This window comes from Macrobrachium rosenbergii, chromosome 48 (assembly GCF_040412425.1).
Source record: "Macrobrachium rosenbergii isolate ZJJX-2024 chromosome 48, ASM4041242v1, whole genome shotgun sequence".
Taxonomy (NCBI): domain Eukaryota; kingdom Metazoa; phylum Arthropoda; class Malacostraca; order Decapoda; family Palaemonidae; genus Macrobrachium; species Macrobrachium rosenbergii.
Genome location: NC_089788.1, coordinates 58,079,971 through 58,101,992, shown reverse-complemented (window position 1 = coordinate 58,101,992; position 22,022 = coordinate 58,079,971). Strand labels below are relative to the sequence as shown.

Sequence of the window (22,022 nt, the reverse complement as noted above, 5' to 3'; positions counted from 1 at the left end):
TAAGCGTTTTTGACCACGCTACGTCAACAACGTGGTAATGCTTTTTACATATATATATATAACAAAAGTATATATATATAATATATATATATATATATATATACAAAGTATATATATATAATATATATATATATATATATATATATATATATATATATATATATATATATATAAAATCTACTTTTTTGGCTGTTGAATATAATGAATCGCGCAAACAGCGCCAAAGACGATATTGGTACACCCAGTTTTACATGATAGACATATATTTCCACTGATGACACAAGATGCTTATCTCAAGTAATTGTTGAAGATGAGGCCTTTGGAATTATGGAATATGTTATGCGACCATACAGTGGAAAACACCCGTCATAAAAGAAGAAAATATTTAATTACAGATTGTCAAGATCTCGTAGGTATATACAGGTATTCCCCTAAACGATGGGGTTAGGTTCCAAAACCCATCGTTTGTTGAAAAATCGTAACTCCCATGGCCTACCCTACACTAGGGTAATCCCAGTACCATCTAGGCATATATGGTAGCATAGCCTACACTACACAGTATATGCTTTATACATATATTGGTATTGTAGTTATTAGTGTCAGCTAATTCTGCAGGTTCAGTGCAGAATGACATGATAAGTCAGTATAAAGAGAAATTGAATAACAAACAAGGTCAGCCTGCACTTTCGTATATCATATATGGTAGCCTAGCCTACTTTATACTGTATTCTATTTTCACATAATAACACTGTATTATTCAAACATCAAAATAACGAAAGTGAATCTTTTCCATGGATCTTTTAAAAAGTTATGCTTTACTACACTGTATTCAATTGTAAATATTCTTATATTGCTTTTGCATTATAAATTCCGATCATAGCGATCAAATGTTTTGGTTTGGAAATCGATCACATGGTCTATTTCGCCATTTAACTCGGTTCAGAGGGCATTTCTTGCTTCTAGTTAGCGTAAATGAATCTCTAGATACTTTAGTTATAAGGGACACATATATTTTTGTTATATGAAGTGTTTTAAGTTGAAATATAACTTAAATATGTCTCGTTGTGAAATTAATTTATCTATTTTTTCGTTAATAGACGACGTTAGTGGCTGGCCGTTTGGGGCATGTTTGTTTTGTGTAAAAAAAAAAAAAACCAAGATTCCGTTCGCTATTTTCTCTCGATTTCACCATACTACGAGCTTTTCGTATTTATCTTTTATCGGCGTGAAAACAGCAGTAATATGTGTTTTGATTAAAATAATTTCCAATTTTATTTGCGGTCAAGTCTCATCCATGTTGCCAATGCACGATAATTTATAGTCATTAGCAGCTTGAACATTCTTTTCTCAGCTTCAACTACAACTTGCAGCTTAAATTTACTGTAGCAGTATATTTCCTTGCCAATCTTTTCTCCAAAGAGATAAGGGTATAGTGTAAAAATATATCAGTACTTAACATCATTTTTAACATAACTACGGTAATTGTTTAACCATACGATGGTTGAAATACAAGCAAAACAGTTGTTATCCGATTCGATTATTAGCAAAACAACAGTTTCTTGTTCGGTTGTTTATGGCTGTAGGCATTTTTGCAAGAGTATACAGTTACTGACAATACTTTTATCATTTTCTTCCTTTTTTAACTAGAAGATGGAATAAACAGATGGAGAAAAAGTTGGTCTATTGTAAGTTGGTCTCTCTTGCTGCCTGATTGTACGGCAACTTGTTGCGCTGTTGCCTGTGCCCACTGAAATTCTTAAAATATTTTCTAAATATTGTCATACCGGTATTAATTGCTAAAACTCCATCGTAAACTCAAATTATCGTAAAACAAATTATCGTTACTTGTGTACTACCTGTATTTACAAACGCACAAAAATTGCAAATAACACCGACCTATTTTAACTTCCGACACAACGAGAGCAAGTGAGGTCGCCTCACTGAATTAACGTACCTATTCCAACCTCTTGGGCCAACGTATCGTACACCGTACGCTGCCTGATTGTACGTTGTTGCCTGCGCCAGTCGCCCTCGAAATTTAAAAATACATATTTTCAATATATTGTTGTATCGATATTAATTGCTAACCACATTGTAAAAGCGAATTATCGTAAGTCGAATTATCGTAACTCAAGCGCTACCTGTAGAATGTACCTTTGGTATCTTAGCTAGTAAGTGGCGCATATTCCATAAGCCTCTCAATGTCAACATTGACTTTGCTGAGGATATAATAAAGGCATGTTGCATATTGCATAACTATATAAGGGCAAGAGATGGTTATAGGTATGAAGATATACTTTATCAACCACCTATGCATAGTAGGCCTACATGAAGGTGATGTTCCAAGAGGAGGCATGTCTGCAACCTCTACCGGAGACAGATGATATGCAGATTACTTTGTAAATGAAGGTAAACTCGAATGGCAGGACAGAATGATTTAAGAAAGTTTTCAAGTCTGACAAAGAATAAAAATGGATAAAATATAGTCTTCTTAGTTATTAGAAATTTGTTTGATGTAAATATAAGATTATATTGTAAATGAAAGAAAATGTGAGTTTCAGGATATAGTGCTTTTGTATATCCATTGACGATATACAAACATAAGTAATAAAGTTGCGTTATTCAATTAACTTACCTAGGTTTTGTTTTTCCTTCATATCTTCGGAAGTGCAGAAAAGATCCACAATTTCTTCCTAACGCTTTTTCTTGACTATTCTGTCTCTGTACTCCTGAGATTTCATGTCCCAAATTGATGGGCATTTTTCAATTTCGTTTATGAATAAATCTGTATCAAAATGATCCCTCTCCATAGTTAACAGTAACAGTGATGCAATAATGTGTGTGACTGTGATCACGGGGACCAGACGTGGTGGCGTGGGTTGCTGTGGTAACGCACAATCTCTTTGTCTCATTGGCTGACACACAGCCAATGATGGTACCTGCTGTCTTCAAAAAATGCGGTTCACCGCTGTGTGTGAACAATGTCATTGACTTGTATGTATCTCGACACGCCTGGCAATCACGCGTTGGCGAGGGGAATCTCGCTACCAAAACGTATTGGAAACCGCCATGATACCCCATTTAAGGTGAAAGGATTCCATAAGCTAACATTGAACAATCGACCGCGCGTATCTCAACGTGTGGTTGAAAACGCCCCGTGTGAACGTAGCCTAAACATGGGCATCCTATGGATCCCTACCAACAAAAAGGCAGGAGTCTCCTTACCTAGTAGATACTGCAGCTGGTTGAAGCTCCACTACCTGCAGAGGCACTGGGCGTAAGCACTGCTAGCTACTCTGCTCCATAACACCCCAAGCAGTCAGGGAAGTAGTACACCGCTGACTGAGACAAGGGGTGACTTTCCTTTGCTCTTGCCCTGAGCAATTGGAAAGCAACCAGACTGAAAACGGGCCTCACCGCCTAACCTAAAACTAGTTAAATACATCCCCCTTCTCTATACCCTCAGCAGCTAAACTGGAACGGAGGGTACTCCAGGTGAACTAAGCACCCCAAGCTTCCCTTTAACTCAGCAACCATAAAACCACAAGGGGAAGGTAAGATAAAGAACCTACCCCTCCTAGTGTGTTCCCCCTAAGACCAAGCCAGCTACAGATATGGGACCTAACGCAAACAGGTCCTGATACGCAACTTCGACTTCCCTAAGGTAGTGAGACGCAAACACTGATTTCGACCTCCAGAAGGTGCTCTGTGTGATCTGCAAAAGTGACTTATTATGACGGAAAGCCACTGAAGTTGCTATTGAGCACACTTCATGAATGTGAGACTTGACTAGGCGTGCGACCTCTTTGTTAATGTGTCTGTGCGCCTCTAGAATGAGTTCCTTGACGAAGAAAGCAAGGGCATTTTTGGATAAAGGTCTGGTTGGGTCTTTCACTGAACACCAAAGGTTAGAGGAACCTCCTCTGATGTAGGCCGTTCTGGTTAAATAAGCGTTGATAGCTCTAACAGGGCACAAAGAAGCCTCCAATTCTTGAGGGCCAGCCACTTCCGAGAGGTTCTGAATGGTAAAGGACTGAGGCCAAGGATTGGAAGGAGACTCGTTCTTGGCCAAAAAATTCAAGGTGAAAGAACAAACAGCATTACCTTGTGAAAAACCCACTTCCTTGTCAATGGCCTGTATTTCACTAACTCTCTTTGCCGTCGCTAAGGTAACCAGAAAAAGGATTTCTTAGTGAGGTCTCTAAGAGAAAGTTCTTCTAAAGGTTCGTACCTTGGAGACATCAACCACCTCAAAACTACATCTAAATTCCAGGCAAGGGAAGGTTTTGGGGTCTTAGCTGCGTCTAAGGACTTGAGGAGGTCTGACAAGTCTCGGTTATTTGACAGGTCTAACACCCTATGGTAGAAGACGGAGGACAGCATGGCTCTGTAACCTTTGATGGTTGATGGCATCAACCCTTGAATCCCTAAAGTAAATGAAAAAATCAACAAGTTGAGTTATAGACGTTGAAGAAGAGGAGATACTATTTTTTCTGCACCAATTCCTGAAGACTGTCCACTTGGATTGGCATAATTTGCTAGAGGAGTCCCTTCTGCACCTCGCAATAGCCTCTGCAGCCTTGCTTGAAAAACCTTGCACTCTGATGAGCTTCCTGACAGTCTGAAGCCTGTCAGAGCGAGAGTGGACAATCCCTGGTGGAACTTCATTAGGTGGGGTTGTCTGAGAAGCGACTTCCTTTGAGGAAGAAGCCTTGGGAAGTCTATCAGGAGATCTAGCAGGTCTGGGAACCACTCCTTCCTTGGCCAGAAGAGGGCAATAAGGATTAGTTCGACGTTCTGATGGAATTTCACTTTGTTTATCACTTGCCTGATGAGCCCGAAAGGAGGAAAGGCATAGACAAACAGGTTTGTCCAGTTTAGGAGCATGGTGTCCACCAAGTGAGTCAGGGGGTCTGGAACTGGTGAGCAGAACACTGGGAGACGATGGTTCTTGGAGGTAGCGAAGAGATCTATCATGGGAGTGCCCCACAAATTCCACAGATCTAGGCACACTTGTGGGTGCAGGGTCCACTCTGTAGGGAGAGTCTGGTTCCAACGGCTGAGTTGGTCCGCCAGAACGTTCAGCTTTCCCTGCACAAACCGAGGGAACAGAGCCACCCTGTTGCTGTCCGCCCACAGAAGAAGGTCCCTCGCAGTGTTGAACAGGGAGAAGGAATGGGTACCTCCCTGTTTCCGAATGTAAGCTAGAGCCGTCGAGTTGTCGGCGTGAACAGCGACTGCTTGGCCTGAGACGTGGGTCGAAAAATCCTGGAGAGCAAGGTGAATGGCCAATAGTTCCTTGGCGTTGATGTGGAGCTTCTTCTGTTCAGTCGACCAAACTCCTGACATCCTGAGGTTGCCTAGATGTGCTCCCCACCCAACATTGGACGCGTCTGAGAACATCTGCAGTGATGGTTGTCTTGGAAGGAGATCTAGACCCTCCGAAAGTCTTTCCGGTGATTTCCACCAAAGAAGATGCCTCTTGACGTCGGGGGGAATGTTGAAGAACGTGGAGTCCATTTGAGTTCTTCTGTCCCAAGAGCCCTTCAGGAAAAACTGTAAGGGTCTCATGTGTAGACGACCTAACTTGACGAATTGCTCCACTGACGACAGAGTTCCCAGGAGAGCCATCCACTGACGGGCGGAGCAACTGTCCAGGAGGAGAAACTTCTCCACCGTCTGAAGGCAGGAGGAAACCCTTTTGGGGGACAGAAAAGCCCGAAAAGCTAGACCGTCCAGAGTCATCCCCAAATAAAGAATCCTCTGCGAAGGAATTAAGCTCGACTTTACCGTGTTTATCAGAATCCTTAAGTCTCGAGCTAACTTTAGGGTTCTGTGAAGGTCCTCCATGCAGCGGTCCCTTGATGATGAACGGAGTAGCCAGTCGTTGAGGTACAAGGAGATCCGAACTCCCTCCAGGTGGAGCCAATGACCTATCGGGGCAAGAATCCTGGTGAATACCTGCGGGGCTGTCGACAGGCTGAAGCAGAGGGCCCGGAACTGGTAAACTTTGTCCTTGAAAACGAACCGAAGATACCTCCTGGAGTCTTGATGTACTGGAATGTGGAAGTAGGCAGCTTCCATGTCGAGGGTCACCATCCAATCCCCTCGAGTTAGAGCCTGGAGAACGGAGCGGTTCATTTCCATGGAAAACTTGATTTTCACTAAGTACAGATTGAGAGCGCTTACGTCGAGAACTGGCCTCTAACCCCCTGATGACTTGGACTACAAAAAGGCGGTTGTAGAATCCCGGGGCTGACACGTCCTGTACTTCTTCGATGACCGTTTTCCCTAAGAGAGACTGGACTTCTGTCTCTAGGGTCGAAAACTTGACTGAGCCTCCTGAGTATGCTGTCAAGGAAATGGGAGAAGTGGAGAGAGGAGGAGGTTGGGCGAACGGAAGGCAGTAGCCTAGCTGGAGCACTTGCACCACCCAATGATCTGCACCTCTGTCTCTCCATTCCTCCCAAAAGAGACTGAGTCTGGCCCCCACCGGCGCATGGAGGACAGGGTTCCTACTTACTGGCAGGACGACCTTGGGGCTTCGAGGAGAACTTGTGACCCCTGGAGTTGGAGCAGGCCTTGAGTAAGGTTTGGGTCTGGAGTTACGAAACAGATGTCTGTTAAGAGGAGATACCATCTTGGTCAAAGGAGCGGGAGCAGGCCTGGGTTTGGTGGAAGACAGACAGGATGTGTGACGTCGCCCTCTTATCCATGGCTGAAAGGACGTCTTTCACTACCGCTTCTGGGAAAAGGCCTTCCTTGTCAAAAGGTGCGAACATCAAAGCCGTCTTCTGCGAAGAAGTCACAGCCTTAGATAAGAAAGAGCACCAAGTCTCGCTCTTCTTCAGAGTGGCCATGGCGAAGAGGGAGGAAAGTTCGCCTGCCGCATCATGGATAGCAATGTCGGTGCAGGAAAGGAATCCTGTGATTCTCTCCAAGACGTCTTCTGCGATATTAGCCTGCTCAACCTGTTTAAAAATAGCTCCCATTGACCAATCAAGAAAGCTGACAATCTCTAGGAGCTTGTAGAGGTTCTTGGAAAAATGTTCTACATCCAGGGCAGAAAAGAAGGTCTTGGCCACCCCAAAGGAAATGCGTCTTGAAGGGTCCACAAGGGAGACAAGTCCCCTTGTGCTGAGATTGCAGAGCCCAGTGAAGGAGAAGTTCCTGTGCTGTAATAATTTTGCCTCCTTTTCGACAGCTTTGAAGGAGGGTTCGCAAACGACGATTTACCCAAGGATCTCTTAGCTTCCAACCAACCTCTACCTCCTTTAATGCTTTCTTGGAGGCGGTGGAGAGTACTAATTTGGGAAGGGAAGTGTCAGGACACTGCTTTCCCAGACTCAACGTGGAAGTCGGGGAAGAGGGGGCTGTCGGCTGAAAATGTTGAGGGTACGACTGTAGCAGAAAGTTGAGTAGAGAAGCATAATGAGAAGAAGGCACTGAGTCAACGGGACCTTCCTCTTCACCAGAAAGAATCGGTTCCGTGCCAAGATCGTCCAGGAGTTGAGGAGGAACAACTTCTTAGTCCCCAGGAATACCAAGGACTAGGCATCTTGACTGCCTTAGTTGACCTGGGAGGGAGCGTCTGAAATGTATCTTCTTGATCGGAACCCCACGCTGAGTAACCAGGTGTAGGGTTAGCTGTCCTTTTCTTAAAGAGTTTAGGGTCCCTAGGGCAGGAATTATCAGAAGATTGCCTCTTTAAGGGTCGAGAGGCATGATCCCACTTGCGATGACGAGGAGGGGGAGGATCTGAAGAGCTGGAAGATGAAGAGACTGAAGATGAACTGCTGCTACTCTCATCTGAAGAACTTAACCTTAGGGAGTGATGCTTCGATGACGACCGTCTTGACGAAGATTCTGGGGACATGATCCTGCGATGTCGGCGATGGCGAGAAGAGCGATGCGTCGATGGAGAAACACTACGCGAACTTGCGCGTCTACGACTCTCCGGGGCCTTGCAAGATTCACCTTTGTGACTCCTCGAAGCTTTTCGACGCTTCGACGACAAGTCAAGCTTACTACTTTCACCACAAGGACTAAGGCTTTCCGGTGCCTTAGAGGACGAGCCTGCTCGTGGGCAAGAATTTCTGACCTTTTCGCCAGCGCCGGACTGTCTTCTAGCCTCAGAAGGCGAACGAGACAGCTGCCTTTGCTCAAAAGAGTCAGAAAAACAAGCAGACTCGCCTGAAACACGATCACAAACAGGTACACTATGGCGCGAACGCACTAAACTTAAGACAGACTCCATGAAAACGTTCATTTGTGCTTCCATTTGAGTTCTGAAAAGAACGAATTCTGATTTATCAGCCTCAAGGCTGGGCTTGGCTTTAGGGAAAACATACTGGGAAGCTGGTGAAGAAGAGGGGGGAATATGAGGAGGGGAAAGAGCAGCAGTAGAGCATAGGGGGGGGTAGGAGAGGAGGAAGGAACAGCCGGTAAAGGAGATGACGCCGATGCCACCCGCGAAGAAGATAGCCTAGCTTCCTTACGCTTAAAACTTTTCTATCCCTATCCTTAACCAGCTTTATCTGATGGGAACTGTATGTTTGCCAAAACTCCTGACTCCATTCCATACACTCACTGCATGTGTTCTCCTGGGAACACTCCAGACCCCTACATGCCGTACACAAAGAATGGCGGTTGTACTTAAGTTTAACCAGTTTGGAAGAGCACAAATTCCCTGTGCAAACTCTAGCTCCAAAGAAACTGGAATCCGACATAGCTACCAAATTCACAGAGCTACGCTAGCTAGGTTAACAAACAGGATATTGAGTACTTCACTAAAAAGAGACGCCAGAAAGAAGCGCAACGAGATGAAGTAAACCAAACAGTTTGAGACGAACGGACGCGCGAGATGCGTTCACAATATGCCCGAGATTGAAACTGGGGTTGTTTACTGGGTATGTTGCCTTCCACTCCTTTCCCACCGGCATCCAGTGGGGTTGGGTCTCCCGCCAATTATATCAGCGTTCCAAACAAAGTTTGAAAATTTATATCTCGGACGTGTCGAATTTAAGAGATAAAAGCTTTTACAGTGTTTTGGTAAGACATTATAATGAAAATATTTTTAAATTTCACAAGGGCATAGGCAGCAGCGTACAATCAGGCAGCGAGAGACCAAATTACAATAGACCTTTTTTTTTTCCTCCATCTCTTTATCCCATCTTCTAGTTAAAAAAGTAAAAGAAATGATAAAAGTATTGTTAGTAACGTTATATTCTCGCATAAATGCATATAGCCATAAACAACCGAACGAGAAACTAGTTTTACTTCACCGAATCGGATAACAACAGCCCTTTTGCTAATATTTCAACCATCGTACAGTAATACACAATTACCATAAGTTATAGTACAAATGACATTAAATAGAATAGGACTGATATATTTTTACATTATACCCTTATTTGATATGGATAAAAGATTGGCAAGGAAATATACTGCTAAATTTAGGCTGCAAGTTGTAGCTGAAGCTGAGAAGACAATGTTTAAGCTGCTAATGACTATACAGTACATTATCGTGCATCAGCGTCATGGATGAAACTCGACCGTAATTAAAATCGGAGAGCAAGTATTTTAATCAAAACTACTGGGCATGAAAGAACGCATTACTGCTATTTTTATGCCAATGAACGATAAATACGTAAAGCTCGTGTTGTGATGAAATCAAGTGAAAATAGCGAACAGAATCTTGATTTGTTTTACACAAAACAAATGCCCCCAAACGGCCAATGTCATCTATTAACGAAAATAATAGCTAAATTAACTTCATAACAAGACGTATTTAAGTTACATTTTGACTTAAAAACACTTCGTATAACGAAAAATAACCTTGCCCCATATAAATAAAGTACAGTATCTAAAGATTCATTTACGCTAACTAGAAGCAAGAAAAGCGCTCTGAACTGAGTTAAATAAAGTGGTCTTGGTTAAATACGGTGAAATGAACACCGTGTAAACAATTTCAAAACCAAAATATTGATCGCTATAATCGCAATTTATAATACAAAAGCAATGTAAGAATATATACAATATTATTGGATACAGTGAATTAAGGCATAATATTTTAAAAGATCCATGGAGAAGATGCATAATCGTTATGCTGACGTTCGTATAATACGATATGTGAATACAGAGTACGTTCTAATGTAGGTTACACTACGGTATATGTATACAATATACCATAGTGTAGGCTAAACTAATTTTTGTTTGTTATTCAATTTCTCTTTTTATTGAATTATCATAAGTCACTCTGCATGAACCTCCAGAATTAGTCGATATTAATAATTACTATACCGTGTATGTATAGAGTATACTCTATAGTGTAGGTTACGCTACCATATATGTATACATGGTACTGAATACCCTAGTGTAAGCTAGGCTATATTCGAGATATGTTTTTTCCAACAAAAGATGGGTTTTTTGGAACCTAACCTCATTGTAACTAGGATAACATGTGTATAAGTATTTTTAATGAGTTTTTTGGAACGTTCTTAGTGTTTTTAGAAGGGTTTTAAGTATTCACAGGGGGTTGTGGTACACATCCCAAGTGAATACGGGGGGTTTACTGTACTGTATGACAGGGACCTTGGTCTAGGAGAACTGACTGGACGAGTCGCCACCTCCTCCACTTGCACTACACTGTCACACATCACTTTTTCTGTAAAAACTTTGTCCATAAGCACTTACAGTGACTCTCCCAATTCCGCCATTGTACTAACTACAAGACCTATCTTCTTATTGAACCTAGATTCAAGACTGGCAATGGCAATAGGGTCAGAGGCAAGGGAGCCAGGCAGGGGGGTAGGTGGATGAATAGTAGGAGGGCCAGTATTAGGAGAAAAAGTGGGAACAGGAGTAGAAGAAATAGCAGGACTAGCTTCTAAACTAGGTTTAGGAGTGGTTTCTAGGCTAAGTAATTGTTTCTCGGCTCTAGAAGCTGCTTTCCTCTTCCTATCCCTTTGTAACTTATCCAAGTGAGATCCAAGCACTTTCCACTGCTTCTCCATTCATTACATGTTTTCTCCTTACTGCACTCTTGGCCCCTACAATTATTACAAATTGAATGTGATGGAGCAAAAGAGGTTAGTCCAGAGTAATCTGATCTTTCAAAAAAGAAACTCGCATGATACACGAGATGCATGATAAAATAATTTCTTATGGGTGAAAATTTGAGGGTCACATGATGAACGAGATTGCGCTTTAACGAGTACATACGATAAACGAAATGACAAAGTTGATTCTATATCATGTTTTTTCTACACGTTGCCTAAAAGGGAAACCATTGTTTTGTTTATTTTTCCATCGCCAATCACAAGCAACCCCTAACAACAATACGACAAAGTATGATAATTATAATAAATAATTATTATTCGTATGACTGAATTATTCTAAACAGTTACAAACAGCCTGAATTTTTAATGAAAAATGAATATTATGTTATCCTACATGTTATTACTACCGTAATTACACCACGTTACCAATTGATAAAGGTTGCTGTGAGCACAACCATTTTGTCAGCTGCCTGGCCTCATATAGATAAAAGTTGATTTCACTGATATGGAATTAGTCCTTGAATAGGCTATTTATTATGAAGATATGCCAATAATATATAGGGTAAAAATGGTTTTATTACCTTTACTATCAATTAATTTTATAATGTGAATCTTTTCATGTACGTCGGTGGTTATTGCACCGAGGCTGTGGCTAGTTTACTGATAAACATCACTTAGAATCCAAGGTTTGATTTTTAGAATGGTAGTATAAGACGCCCCCAATTTTTAGGGGAGACTTTTATGATTTAAAGGTCGTCTTATACGCGGAAATATACGGTGCTTACTTCTTTATTTATATGTGTGAATATTTTCCCAAATTAAAGTTGAAAAATGACAAAAATGGTGTTAAATTTAACTGGAAAAATTAGCAAATATGAGAGCTTTTAATAACAGACTGTAAAATAAGAAAAGCAATTCAAATCATGAATACTTCCTTTTCCACAATCTTTTCCTAATGTTTTTAAAGGTGATACGTCTCAATCACTTATGTCAGATATCAAAAACATTTGTACTGAAAGCTCATATTTAAAGAAAATGTCATAAATACTACACTTACTTCTTTTTGGTATTTAAAAATGGGTAGGTTGGTGTTCCTCTGGTCAAATGAAAAATCATAATGCAAATATACTTGGGTCTTCCGATTCTGTCTTTCTTCATCAAATTCAGCATGACTTCCTGCTTTTGAAACTTCTTCTATATCATCCATTGTTTCTCTTCTCTTGTTGCGAGGGGCAATACTTTCCAAATTTCTCTGGAACTGTAAACAGAATACGAATAAAAAAGTAAAATTATGTACTGAACATATACAGTATGGCCAAACTGGACACTCTGCAAACACTGTATTACATACTTAGCCTTGCCTTTGACTTAACAGCCAAAATATTGTACACAGTACAGTCTTGTATTTCAATTAATATATCAGGCAAGGTACTACAATGTATAAATGAAGTGGGTTCATACTGTTCAACACTATATGGATAATTCAATACACTTTTAAAATAAACTACTGTTTACACGCATTTGTATAAAATCTGCACTCAATATAACTCAAGCCTGAGAGGCAAACATGGTGTTGGGATTGTCTGGAGGGTGTTAATGGTAGGTCTATGCAAAAATACTTCAACTAAATTAAAGTGCACAGAATAACTAGGCTACTTTTTATCTTTGATGGTTTTTAATTCTAATTTGTTCTCACTTTAATCTCCATTTCATCTGACTTATTAAGCTTTCAATCAGAAACTCCCTCGGCTTACATGAAAAACAATGTACTAACAGGGACCATTATCACTCACATAAGTGTTCTAACTTCTAAAGGTAAAATGCAAACATAGTACAGTACTCTGTTAAAAGATGAAGTTAAACTTCTGGAAAACCTTGAAAGCAGTGTTTCTGTGAGAAGCTTATTTGAATTATACATTTGCTCTGACTGTTTATGACAAAGAAACAGAAACAAAGTTAGTTAAATTTCTATGCTAGCAGTAATTCAAAGAAACAGCTGTGTAAGACAAAGACAATGAAAGACGGAAAAAGTTATGAATTTGATAAAGTTCTGATAAAGTGCTCAATTTACGTGTAAAAGAATGTGTAAGAGGCAATCATACTCTTGGTAGCTCAATAGTGGTCAACAGAGACTTCAGGTGGCTGAAAACAATACAAACGAAAAAATCTTAGTTGTTGGTTACTAAAATGCTCCTGAGATCAATAACAAAAATACAACTTCTAATAGCATTACCTTCTGACTTAAAGCTAATTTATATAAAAACAGGTCTACAGTAGAGAGAGAGAGAGAGAGAGAGAGAGAGAGAGAGAGAGAGAGAGAGAGAGAGAGAGAGAGAGAGAGAGAGAGAGAGATTTGCATATCAACATATCTCTGATCTTTTTTTTTTTCTTTTAACATGCTTTTTTCCCATTTTTGTATGGGGTAGGCATGAGGCCTTCTTTTGAAGGACTTTTGATTTGGCTTTGGGGTAGACCGTAGTCTCGATCGGCTGCCCTGCCTGACATCGCTTAGACCCCGTAGCGTATGTTACATGTATCATACCAGACCCAATGCCCTTTCTCTCAGCAGCGAAGTTGTTGCGCCGGGTAGGTCGAGTTCGAGACGTGTGAGATGTTTATGTTTTTAGATGTTGTAGTGGCTTTGTTTTGTGGGTGTATTTAGTCTGTAACACCCATTTGCTTTTAAAGCAAACCTATCCGTTGATTACATACATAATCCCGGGGTGTCTACACGGATAGCAAAGTGTCCGCCTCTCTGATCAGTCGGCTGCGGATTTGAACCAGCGCCACAGACCTCTACGAAGTCCGAAGCTGCTGCTGTAACCGACTGTGCCATCGAGGCTCCACCAACATATCTCTGATATGTACTGAAAACATAGAGATTAACCGAGACAAAATAACTGAAAAAAAAACTAGGCTGCTGGTTGCTGAAATGCACAAAAATCAGTAACAAAATTACTATAACATTAATTAATAAAAAGGCATTTTCTTCTGTACAACTGGCTGTACATACATTAATGTTTCCAATATAAACTGAAGGGTTTAGGGGAGGAGAGTCATCAACTGACACAAGAGAACAAATGGATGCTTCGTAAGCACAGCATTAGTACTAGCAAAGTGGAACTCATGATATGCATATTAAAAACTTCATTTCATCCATTTCATTGCCACTAAATAAATTCTAACCCAACGACTTTGTGATATGGCAAAATCATTAATCTGGCCATATCACAAAGTGGTTGGGTTAGAATGCATTAAATTGCCACTCAGGTGGCAATGAAATGGATAAAATGAAGTTTAATGTCCTGAATATCATGAGTTCCATTTTTGCTAGTATACGCAGCCAGTTCTTCTCTTGTGTCAGCTGATGACTCTCCTCCCCAAACCCTTCCATTAATACTGGAAACATTATTGTATGTGCAGCCAGTTGTACAGAAGAAAATGCATTTTTATTAATTAAAAAATGTTATAGCATTTTTGTTACTGATTTTAGTGCATTTCAGCAACTGCAGATGCCAGATTGATGTTGAACAATTTGTCCCAAATACTCCATATATTAGTCTATTATAATTTTACTAGTATTACATTGACTTCCTACTTTTTATTCAATGCTACTGAGGTAATATATCGCCACATCACACCTGTTTGTATAGACTCAAAAACAACAGATCAAAATGAAGGGTATTTTCAAGGAAAAGGTAATGAAAAAGGCTTATGTACTATTTTATTCAAATACAGTAGATACAATTCCTAAAACATGATAGCAAAATATCCCAACAATGTTTCACCTCTGGTGTCACCTGAAGCACAGTATGGATTTCATAGGGAAGATTAATCAAATCAAGCATTGTACACAGGTTGTCCATACAGCATAGTTTCTTGGTATAAAAATGTACTTTCAATTTTGTATCAGAAACTCTTACCAAATTCGCAAACAAAATTTTTACACCATTGCTGCCTATTTGTAAATTGTCTAAAAAAATTATTTCTGTTGTACAGACAATCTTTTAATCTGGAGGTTCTTTTTTATCAATAAAACATGGTAGTCTCAATGGCTTCTTCACACTTTCCCCAGTTCTGGCTAACACACACACACACACACACACACACACACACACACACACACACACACACACACACACACACACACACACACATATATATATATAAATATATATATATATATATATATATATATATATATATATATATATATATATATATATATATATATATATATATATATATATATTTTTAGAAAATCCATGTTAATATATTGCCTGAGGTGATGAAGCTGTAAATTTGGGTGAGTATGGCATGTGAATGACGTTTTCATGGTTTGTAAATACAACGAAGAAGCTTTCAGATTCTTAATTTAATGAACAGCTATGTTGTGTCTATCAAATTTACTTTAGAAAATGAAAATGAATTTCAATTACCTTTCCTTGATTTACTTCTTTGTGACAACATGAGTAAATCTTCTAATTTACTCTTTACAGAAAGAGCAGATACATGATGTAGTTAACCCTTACACGCCTGTTGGACGTTTTAAACGTCGTCCAAAATTGTCTGTCGAATGCCGAGTGGACGTTGCAAACGTCGACTGAAAATGCTTTTTTTAAATATTCGCGGAAAAATAATTATAGGCCTAGTTTGCGGAAGATTTCAAATCCCGCGCCTCGGCGGATGCTGGGAGTTCACGGATCCAGCTGCTGTTTTGTTTCTGAGCGTCACCCAGACGCGCATGCGCGAATTTCCCCCATCTCGCATCAGAGAGCATCAGAGTAGCGCCTTGAGGGGCGATATTTTGACGCAGACGTGTTTTGCTGAACTTTGCGAGTGTTAGCGAATTCGTGCTGCAACAGAACGTTTGCAGAGATGTCGCAAAGGCGTCAGGAGCGTGAAAAATATGCACATTGCCTGTCGGGAGTGAGCGTGTGAGGCGAGTTTTGGACTTGGATGCTGGAGAAGGACCCAGCAACCAGAGTGACCCAGCTTCTCAGCAGCGTGTTGTTCGGCCACGTGTGACCTATGGCGACCAAGGACCACATCCCGTTCCTTTTACGACCCCTAGGAAGCATCGGGGTGTCCTGAGGGGCATCCGAAAACATTTGGGAGACCTCCAACAAAAGGACATTGATGAGTACTTGTTGGAGCTCGATCGAGAGCAGGACGAAAGTCCTGATTTCAGTGGTAGTTGGTCATCTAGCGATGACGACATAACGCCTGACGTCAGCGATGACGAATATTTGCCACCAATGTCCGTACGGGATCCTCAGCAGGAAAGTGAATTAGAGTTTAGTGGGTTTAGTGCCTACGAGGGAGAAAGTGAGTTGGAGGAGGAAGACGATGACTCGATTGTGGCTGGTGGGGACGAAACAGAAAGTGATGGGGAAAGTGAAGGAGACGGCCCAGCTGGGAGTGTGAGAGTGCGAAGACGTGCCCGTGCACGTGCGCGTGCGCAAGCGCAAACCCGTAGAAGGTCGCAACGTCGCGGCAGCTCAGGTGAAGGCCGTTCGTCCGAAAGTGATGAGGGGTGGTTGGAGGACCCCACCCCACCTAACATGCACCCATTCACGGCAGTACCTGGACTGACCGTCCCTGTGCCTCTCACGGTACTGGGGTTCATTCAGCTTTTCCTGACGCGGGAATTACTTGAATTCCTGGTTGTGGAGACGGTAGATTACGCTCGGTACTGCCGTGAGGAATTGCGGACGACGTTGTCGCACCGCTGGCGGGGCTGCAACCTCATGGACATGGCGCACTTTTGGGGCTCCACATATTCTTTGGGATGATGCCTGCTGCTGACGTCAGGCAATATTGGGGCGGAATTTTTTTAAGTATGCCTAATGTGGCCGGCATTATGTCCGTGATAGTTTCCTGGCGTTGGACAGGTATTTCAACGCCTTCAACCGAAGGGCTATACACCGGAATAACCCCGACCGCCTCATCTTAGTCCGCCCAGTGTTGGAGTTCATTCGTGAACGGTGCCAGACTCTCATGGTTCCTTCGAAGAACCTTTCTTTGGATGAGGGTATGATGCCATACAAAGGGCGTCTAAGTATCAAAGTGTACAACCCGAAGAAGCCAAAGAAGTATGGTGTAAAGTTATTTTTTATTACGGATGCCAACACTGGATACGTCGTGGACTTCTTGGTGTATTCTGGGGTCTTCTCCATGCTAAAGACACTGTCTTCGGTCTTGTGAATCGTTTCCGTAACCAGGGATACCACCTGTTTATGGATAATTATTATAACTCGGTATCCCTGGCCCAGGAACTGTATGAAGCAGGTGTGCACGTCAGTGGTACCCTTCGGTTGGTGCGTGGGGCCCCGAATGTCCTCAAGAGGTTTGCTAGCCACCCGCAACATCTTGAAAGAGGAGAGACAGAGTGGCAGCGGAAGGGAGATGTCTTCATCATCTGTTGGAAGGGGGTCCGACTCGTGCCCATGATTACGACGAGTCATGAGCCCATCCAAGAAGAGATCACCCAGCGGAAGAAGACACGCGCCGCAGGGCCGAAAATTACGTATGAGGAGTTTTCGTGTCCAACGCCCTACTGTTATCGGGCACTACAACAGGCACATGGGAGGAGTTGATCTCTTTGATCAACTCATCCAGTATTATCCCTTCGCCAAGAGAACCAGGAGGTGGACACAGAAGCTCCTCAAATACCTCCTTCAGTTGGCCCTCCAGAATGCCTACATCATTTACTATGGGTATAATTCGGACGCTCAGAGGGTGACCCACATCCAGTTTCTTGAGGTGGCTGGGAATGCCCTCATCAACTTCGATCTGGAGGAGTGGCCTTCCAACGGCGCCCCCCTGCCCCGAGCTCCAGCTCTGCCGCGAGAGGAAAGGTCAGATGTCGTGAGATACCCCGACATCATAATTCCTCATCCTGCCGGCGCCGCCCCTGCTGCCGCTGACCTTGATGATGACGCCGCCCCTGAAGATGCCGCCGCCCCTGAAGGTGCCGCCACCCCTCGAATTCCAGTGTCCCGTCGGGTAGCCGACCCTGTGTGTCGGCTGCAGCCAGGAGATCACACACTGGAGCTCATCGAAGGGCAAACAGAAACGGTGCCGGGTGTGCCATATGAATGGCAAGAGGAGAGACAGCCGGTACGTGTGTCGCACCTGCAAGGTAGCACTTTGCAGGTTGGATGAGTGTAACCGCAGGTACCACAATGCGGTTATTTATTGGAGTGCGCCTGCCCGAGCGACACGGGAGGGCAGCGAGCTTCGCCAAGGGCGGCCCACCAGCAGTAAGGCGGCGCGTCTCCCCTCCGCTTGTGCCCTGTCATGTCGGGAGGAAAAAAATGCAAGACTCTTCAATGGAGGAGGGAGAAAACAAGAAACAGCACGAAGAGTCAGGATTACGAGTGAGTATTCTGCATTTATTTTTTTTTTAGTTTTATATTTACGAGTGAGTATTCTGCATTGAATTTATTTTTAGTTTTATATTTATTACAAGTTTTTACATATCTGTATTCATTGCTGTTTTGTATAATTTCGTTTTATGCAAAAACAAAGTTTTTCACAACCATTCCTTTCAGTTATGTTTTCGTAACAAAGTAAAAAACAATATAATTTATATGTGTATGTATGAATGTCTGTATATATGTAGTATATATATGTATATATATATGTATATATATATATATATATATATATATATATATATATATATATATATATATATATATATATATATATATATATATATATATATATATATATATATATATATATATATATATATATATATATATTATATATATATATATATATATATATATATATATATATATATATATAATTTTTTTTTACTTGGGTCTCTTTCAAAGCAAAAAATCTCATATTCTGGTGATATTCAATCCTTTACCTTCATTTTGCAACAAACGGAAAGTCTCTAGCACAATATTTAGATTTTTGGTGAATTTTTGAAAAAATAATTTCCTCCGCTCCATCGCACGCTGACTCCGCTGAAAATGCTGTCATTTCTTGCGTCAGTTTGCCGTAATTTTTTCGCCGTTTCATATTATTCGTTACATAAAGTGTTATACATCAAAATGTGCGCAATTTCATGTAGAATACAACAAAAAATATATAATTCCTTTAGCTCTTCACAGTTTTTTAATATTTACATCGAAATAACGATAAATAGAAAAAAATCAACCTTCAGTCAACTTTGACTCGACCGAAATGATCGAAAAACGCATCCGTAAGCCATAATTATTACATTCGAGTAACAATCAATCATTTACCTTCATTCTGCAACAAACGGAAAGTCTCTAGCACAATATTTAGATTTTTGGTGAATTTTTGAAAAAAAAATTTTCCTTCGCTCCGCATGCACAGAATCCGCTGAAAATCCTGGCATTTCTTGCGTCTGCTTGCCGTAATTTTTTCGCCGTTTCATATTATTCGTTACATAAAGTGTTATACATCAAAATGTGCGCAATTTCATGTAGAATACAACAAAAAATAAATCATTCCTTTAGCTCTTCACAGGTTTTTAATATTTTCGCCGAAATAACGATAACTGACAAAATTTTAACGTTCGGTCAACTTTGACTCGACCGAAATGATCGAAAAACGCATTTGTAAGCCATAATTATTACATTTGAGTAACAATCAATCATTTACCTTCATTTTGCAACAAACAGAAAGTCTCTAGCACAATATTTAGATTTTTGGTGAATTTTTGAAAAAAATAATTTCCTCCGCTCCGCGCGCGGAATCAGCTGAAAATCGTGGCATTTCTTGCGTCAGCTTGCCGTAATTTTTTCGCCCTTTCATATTATTCGTTACATAAAGTGTTATACATCAAAATGTGCGCAATTTCATGTAGAATACAAAAAAAAATCATTCCTTTAGCTCTTCACAGTTTTTAATATTTTCATTTAAATCACGATAACTGACAAAATTTTAACGTTCGGTCAACTTTGACTCGACCGAAATGATCGAAAACGCATTCGTAAGCCATAATTATTACATTCGAGTAACAATCAATCACTTACCTTCATTTTGCAACAAACGGAAAGTCTCTAGCACAATATTTAGATTTTTGGTGAATTTTTGAAAAAAATAATTTCCTCCGCTCCACGCACGCACACTCCGCTGAAAATCGTGGCATTTCTTGCGTCAGTTTGCCGTAATTTTTTCGCCGTTTCATATTATTCGTTACATAAAGTGTTATACATCAAAATGTGCGCAATTTCATGTAGAATACAACAAAAAATAAATCATTCCTTTAGCTCTTCACAGTTTTTAAATATTTACATCGAAATAACGATAAATAGAAAAAAATCAACCTTCGGTCAACTTTAACTCGATCGAAATGGTTCAAAAATGCAATTGTAAGCTAAAAAAAAAACTTACAGTCTAGTAATATTCAATCAATTTCCTTCATTTTGGCACAATTGGAAAGTCTCTAGCACAATATTTTGATTTTTGGTGAATTTTTGAAAAAACTTTTTTTTACGTCCGCACATTACGAATTCATGCATCATTTTGTGATAATATTTTCTCTGTGTTGCTTTAATCGTTTTACAATCTGTTATATACCAAAATCATCGCAATTTAGTGTACAATACAAAAAAAATTAACTCGGCTTTAACCGTTTTCCTTACACCGCGATTTGTATACAATTATATATGAGTTTTTTTTTTTTCGCTGTCATATATTCCTATATTTATATATGATAATGATATTTTTTTCATTTCTGATGATTGCATACTAAACTTCAGGCAATGAGAAAAAAAGGAGCCAAAAATGAACTCAATCTTGAAAACTAAGCCCGCTGTGATTTTTTGAAAAAAACTTTTTTTCCGCTTCGGCGCTACCTCTCGGAGGCCGCCAGCATACGGGAGACGTTTTTGAAAATAGGGCTTCGGCGTTAAAGGGTTAATATAATTTTTAATCCATTTGTATTTTTCCTAACATACAAACCTAAGGCCTTTACACTGGAAAATTCTCCTGCACAGCTGGAATACTGGTTGTGAAAAAATTCAGCGTAATAGTATCAAGGTATGGTGGAGGAATACTTAGTGTCACCCAATGTGGCAAATCAGTGGGTGGAGCCTAATCTCGCTTGGCCCCAAGAATCCTGTGACACTGCTAGTGATCTTCTAGCCCAGGGAAAACTGAATGAGGGGTGGCTGAGGTGGACCATTAACATAAAGGCCTCGGGTTTTATGTTAGGAAAAACACAAATTGATTAAAATTTGTGATTTGTTTCCATATGAATAAAAATCTTCAGCCTTTACATTGGGGACTTACCTTATGGGTGGAAGGAAAAGTAAGTAATGAATAATAGTAGGTCAGGCTCACCTGGGCTAACTTCCTGACCGTTGTTGGAGTATAAGGAGGAGTTAAAAGCCTCTGACCAAGAAGAGAAAAGGTTTTCCTAGAAGCCAGAAATCTAAGCTTTTGCCACGAAGGGAATAAGATTCCACAGTGTTCCAAAAAGAATGAGAGGATTTGTATCTATTGAAAAACCCACAACAGGTTAACACTTAAACGCCGACTGGACGTATCGTACGTCGACTAAAATTGTCTGTCGGGTGCCGAGTGGACGTACGGTACATTGACTACAAAAATATTCGCGGAAAAATAGTTATAGGCCTAGTTTGCGAGATTTTAAATCACATGCCTTGAGGGATGCTGGGAGTTCACGGATCACGCTGTTGTTTTGTTTACAAGCGTTACCCAGCCCGCATGCGTGAATTTCATTCTTCTCGCAATACAGAGCATCAGCGACGCATCTCAGAAATTCTTTCGTCACATTGTCGTAATTTTTGCACCGTTTTATTTTAGCCGTTGCATAAAGTTTTACATATCAAAATGTGTGCAATTTCATGTAAATACAACAAAAAACAACCCATGCTTGTAGCTTTTATCAGTTTTGAAATATTTTCATATAAATCTTGATAACTGCCAAAGTTTCAACCTTCAGTC

The 22,022-nt window shown here is 40.6% G+C and overlaps 1 protein-coding gene across 10 annotated transcripts in view; it reads right to left on the bottom strand.

Annotated features, from left to right (window-relative positions):
• spn-E (spindle E) overlaps positions 1-22,022 on the bottom strand; it is a 437,239-nt gene that overhangs the window by 343,392 nt on the left and 71,825 nt on the right. For all 10 annotated transcript variants that reach the window (XM_067091862.1, XM_067091856.1, XM_067091855.1 and 7 more), the window contains one exon: positions 12,118-12,318. In XM_067091862.1, the coding sequence (XP_066947963.1) occupies positions 12,118-12,318 (201 nt within the window). The remainder of the gene's footprint in view (positions 1-12,117; positions 12,319-22,022) is intronic.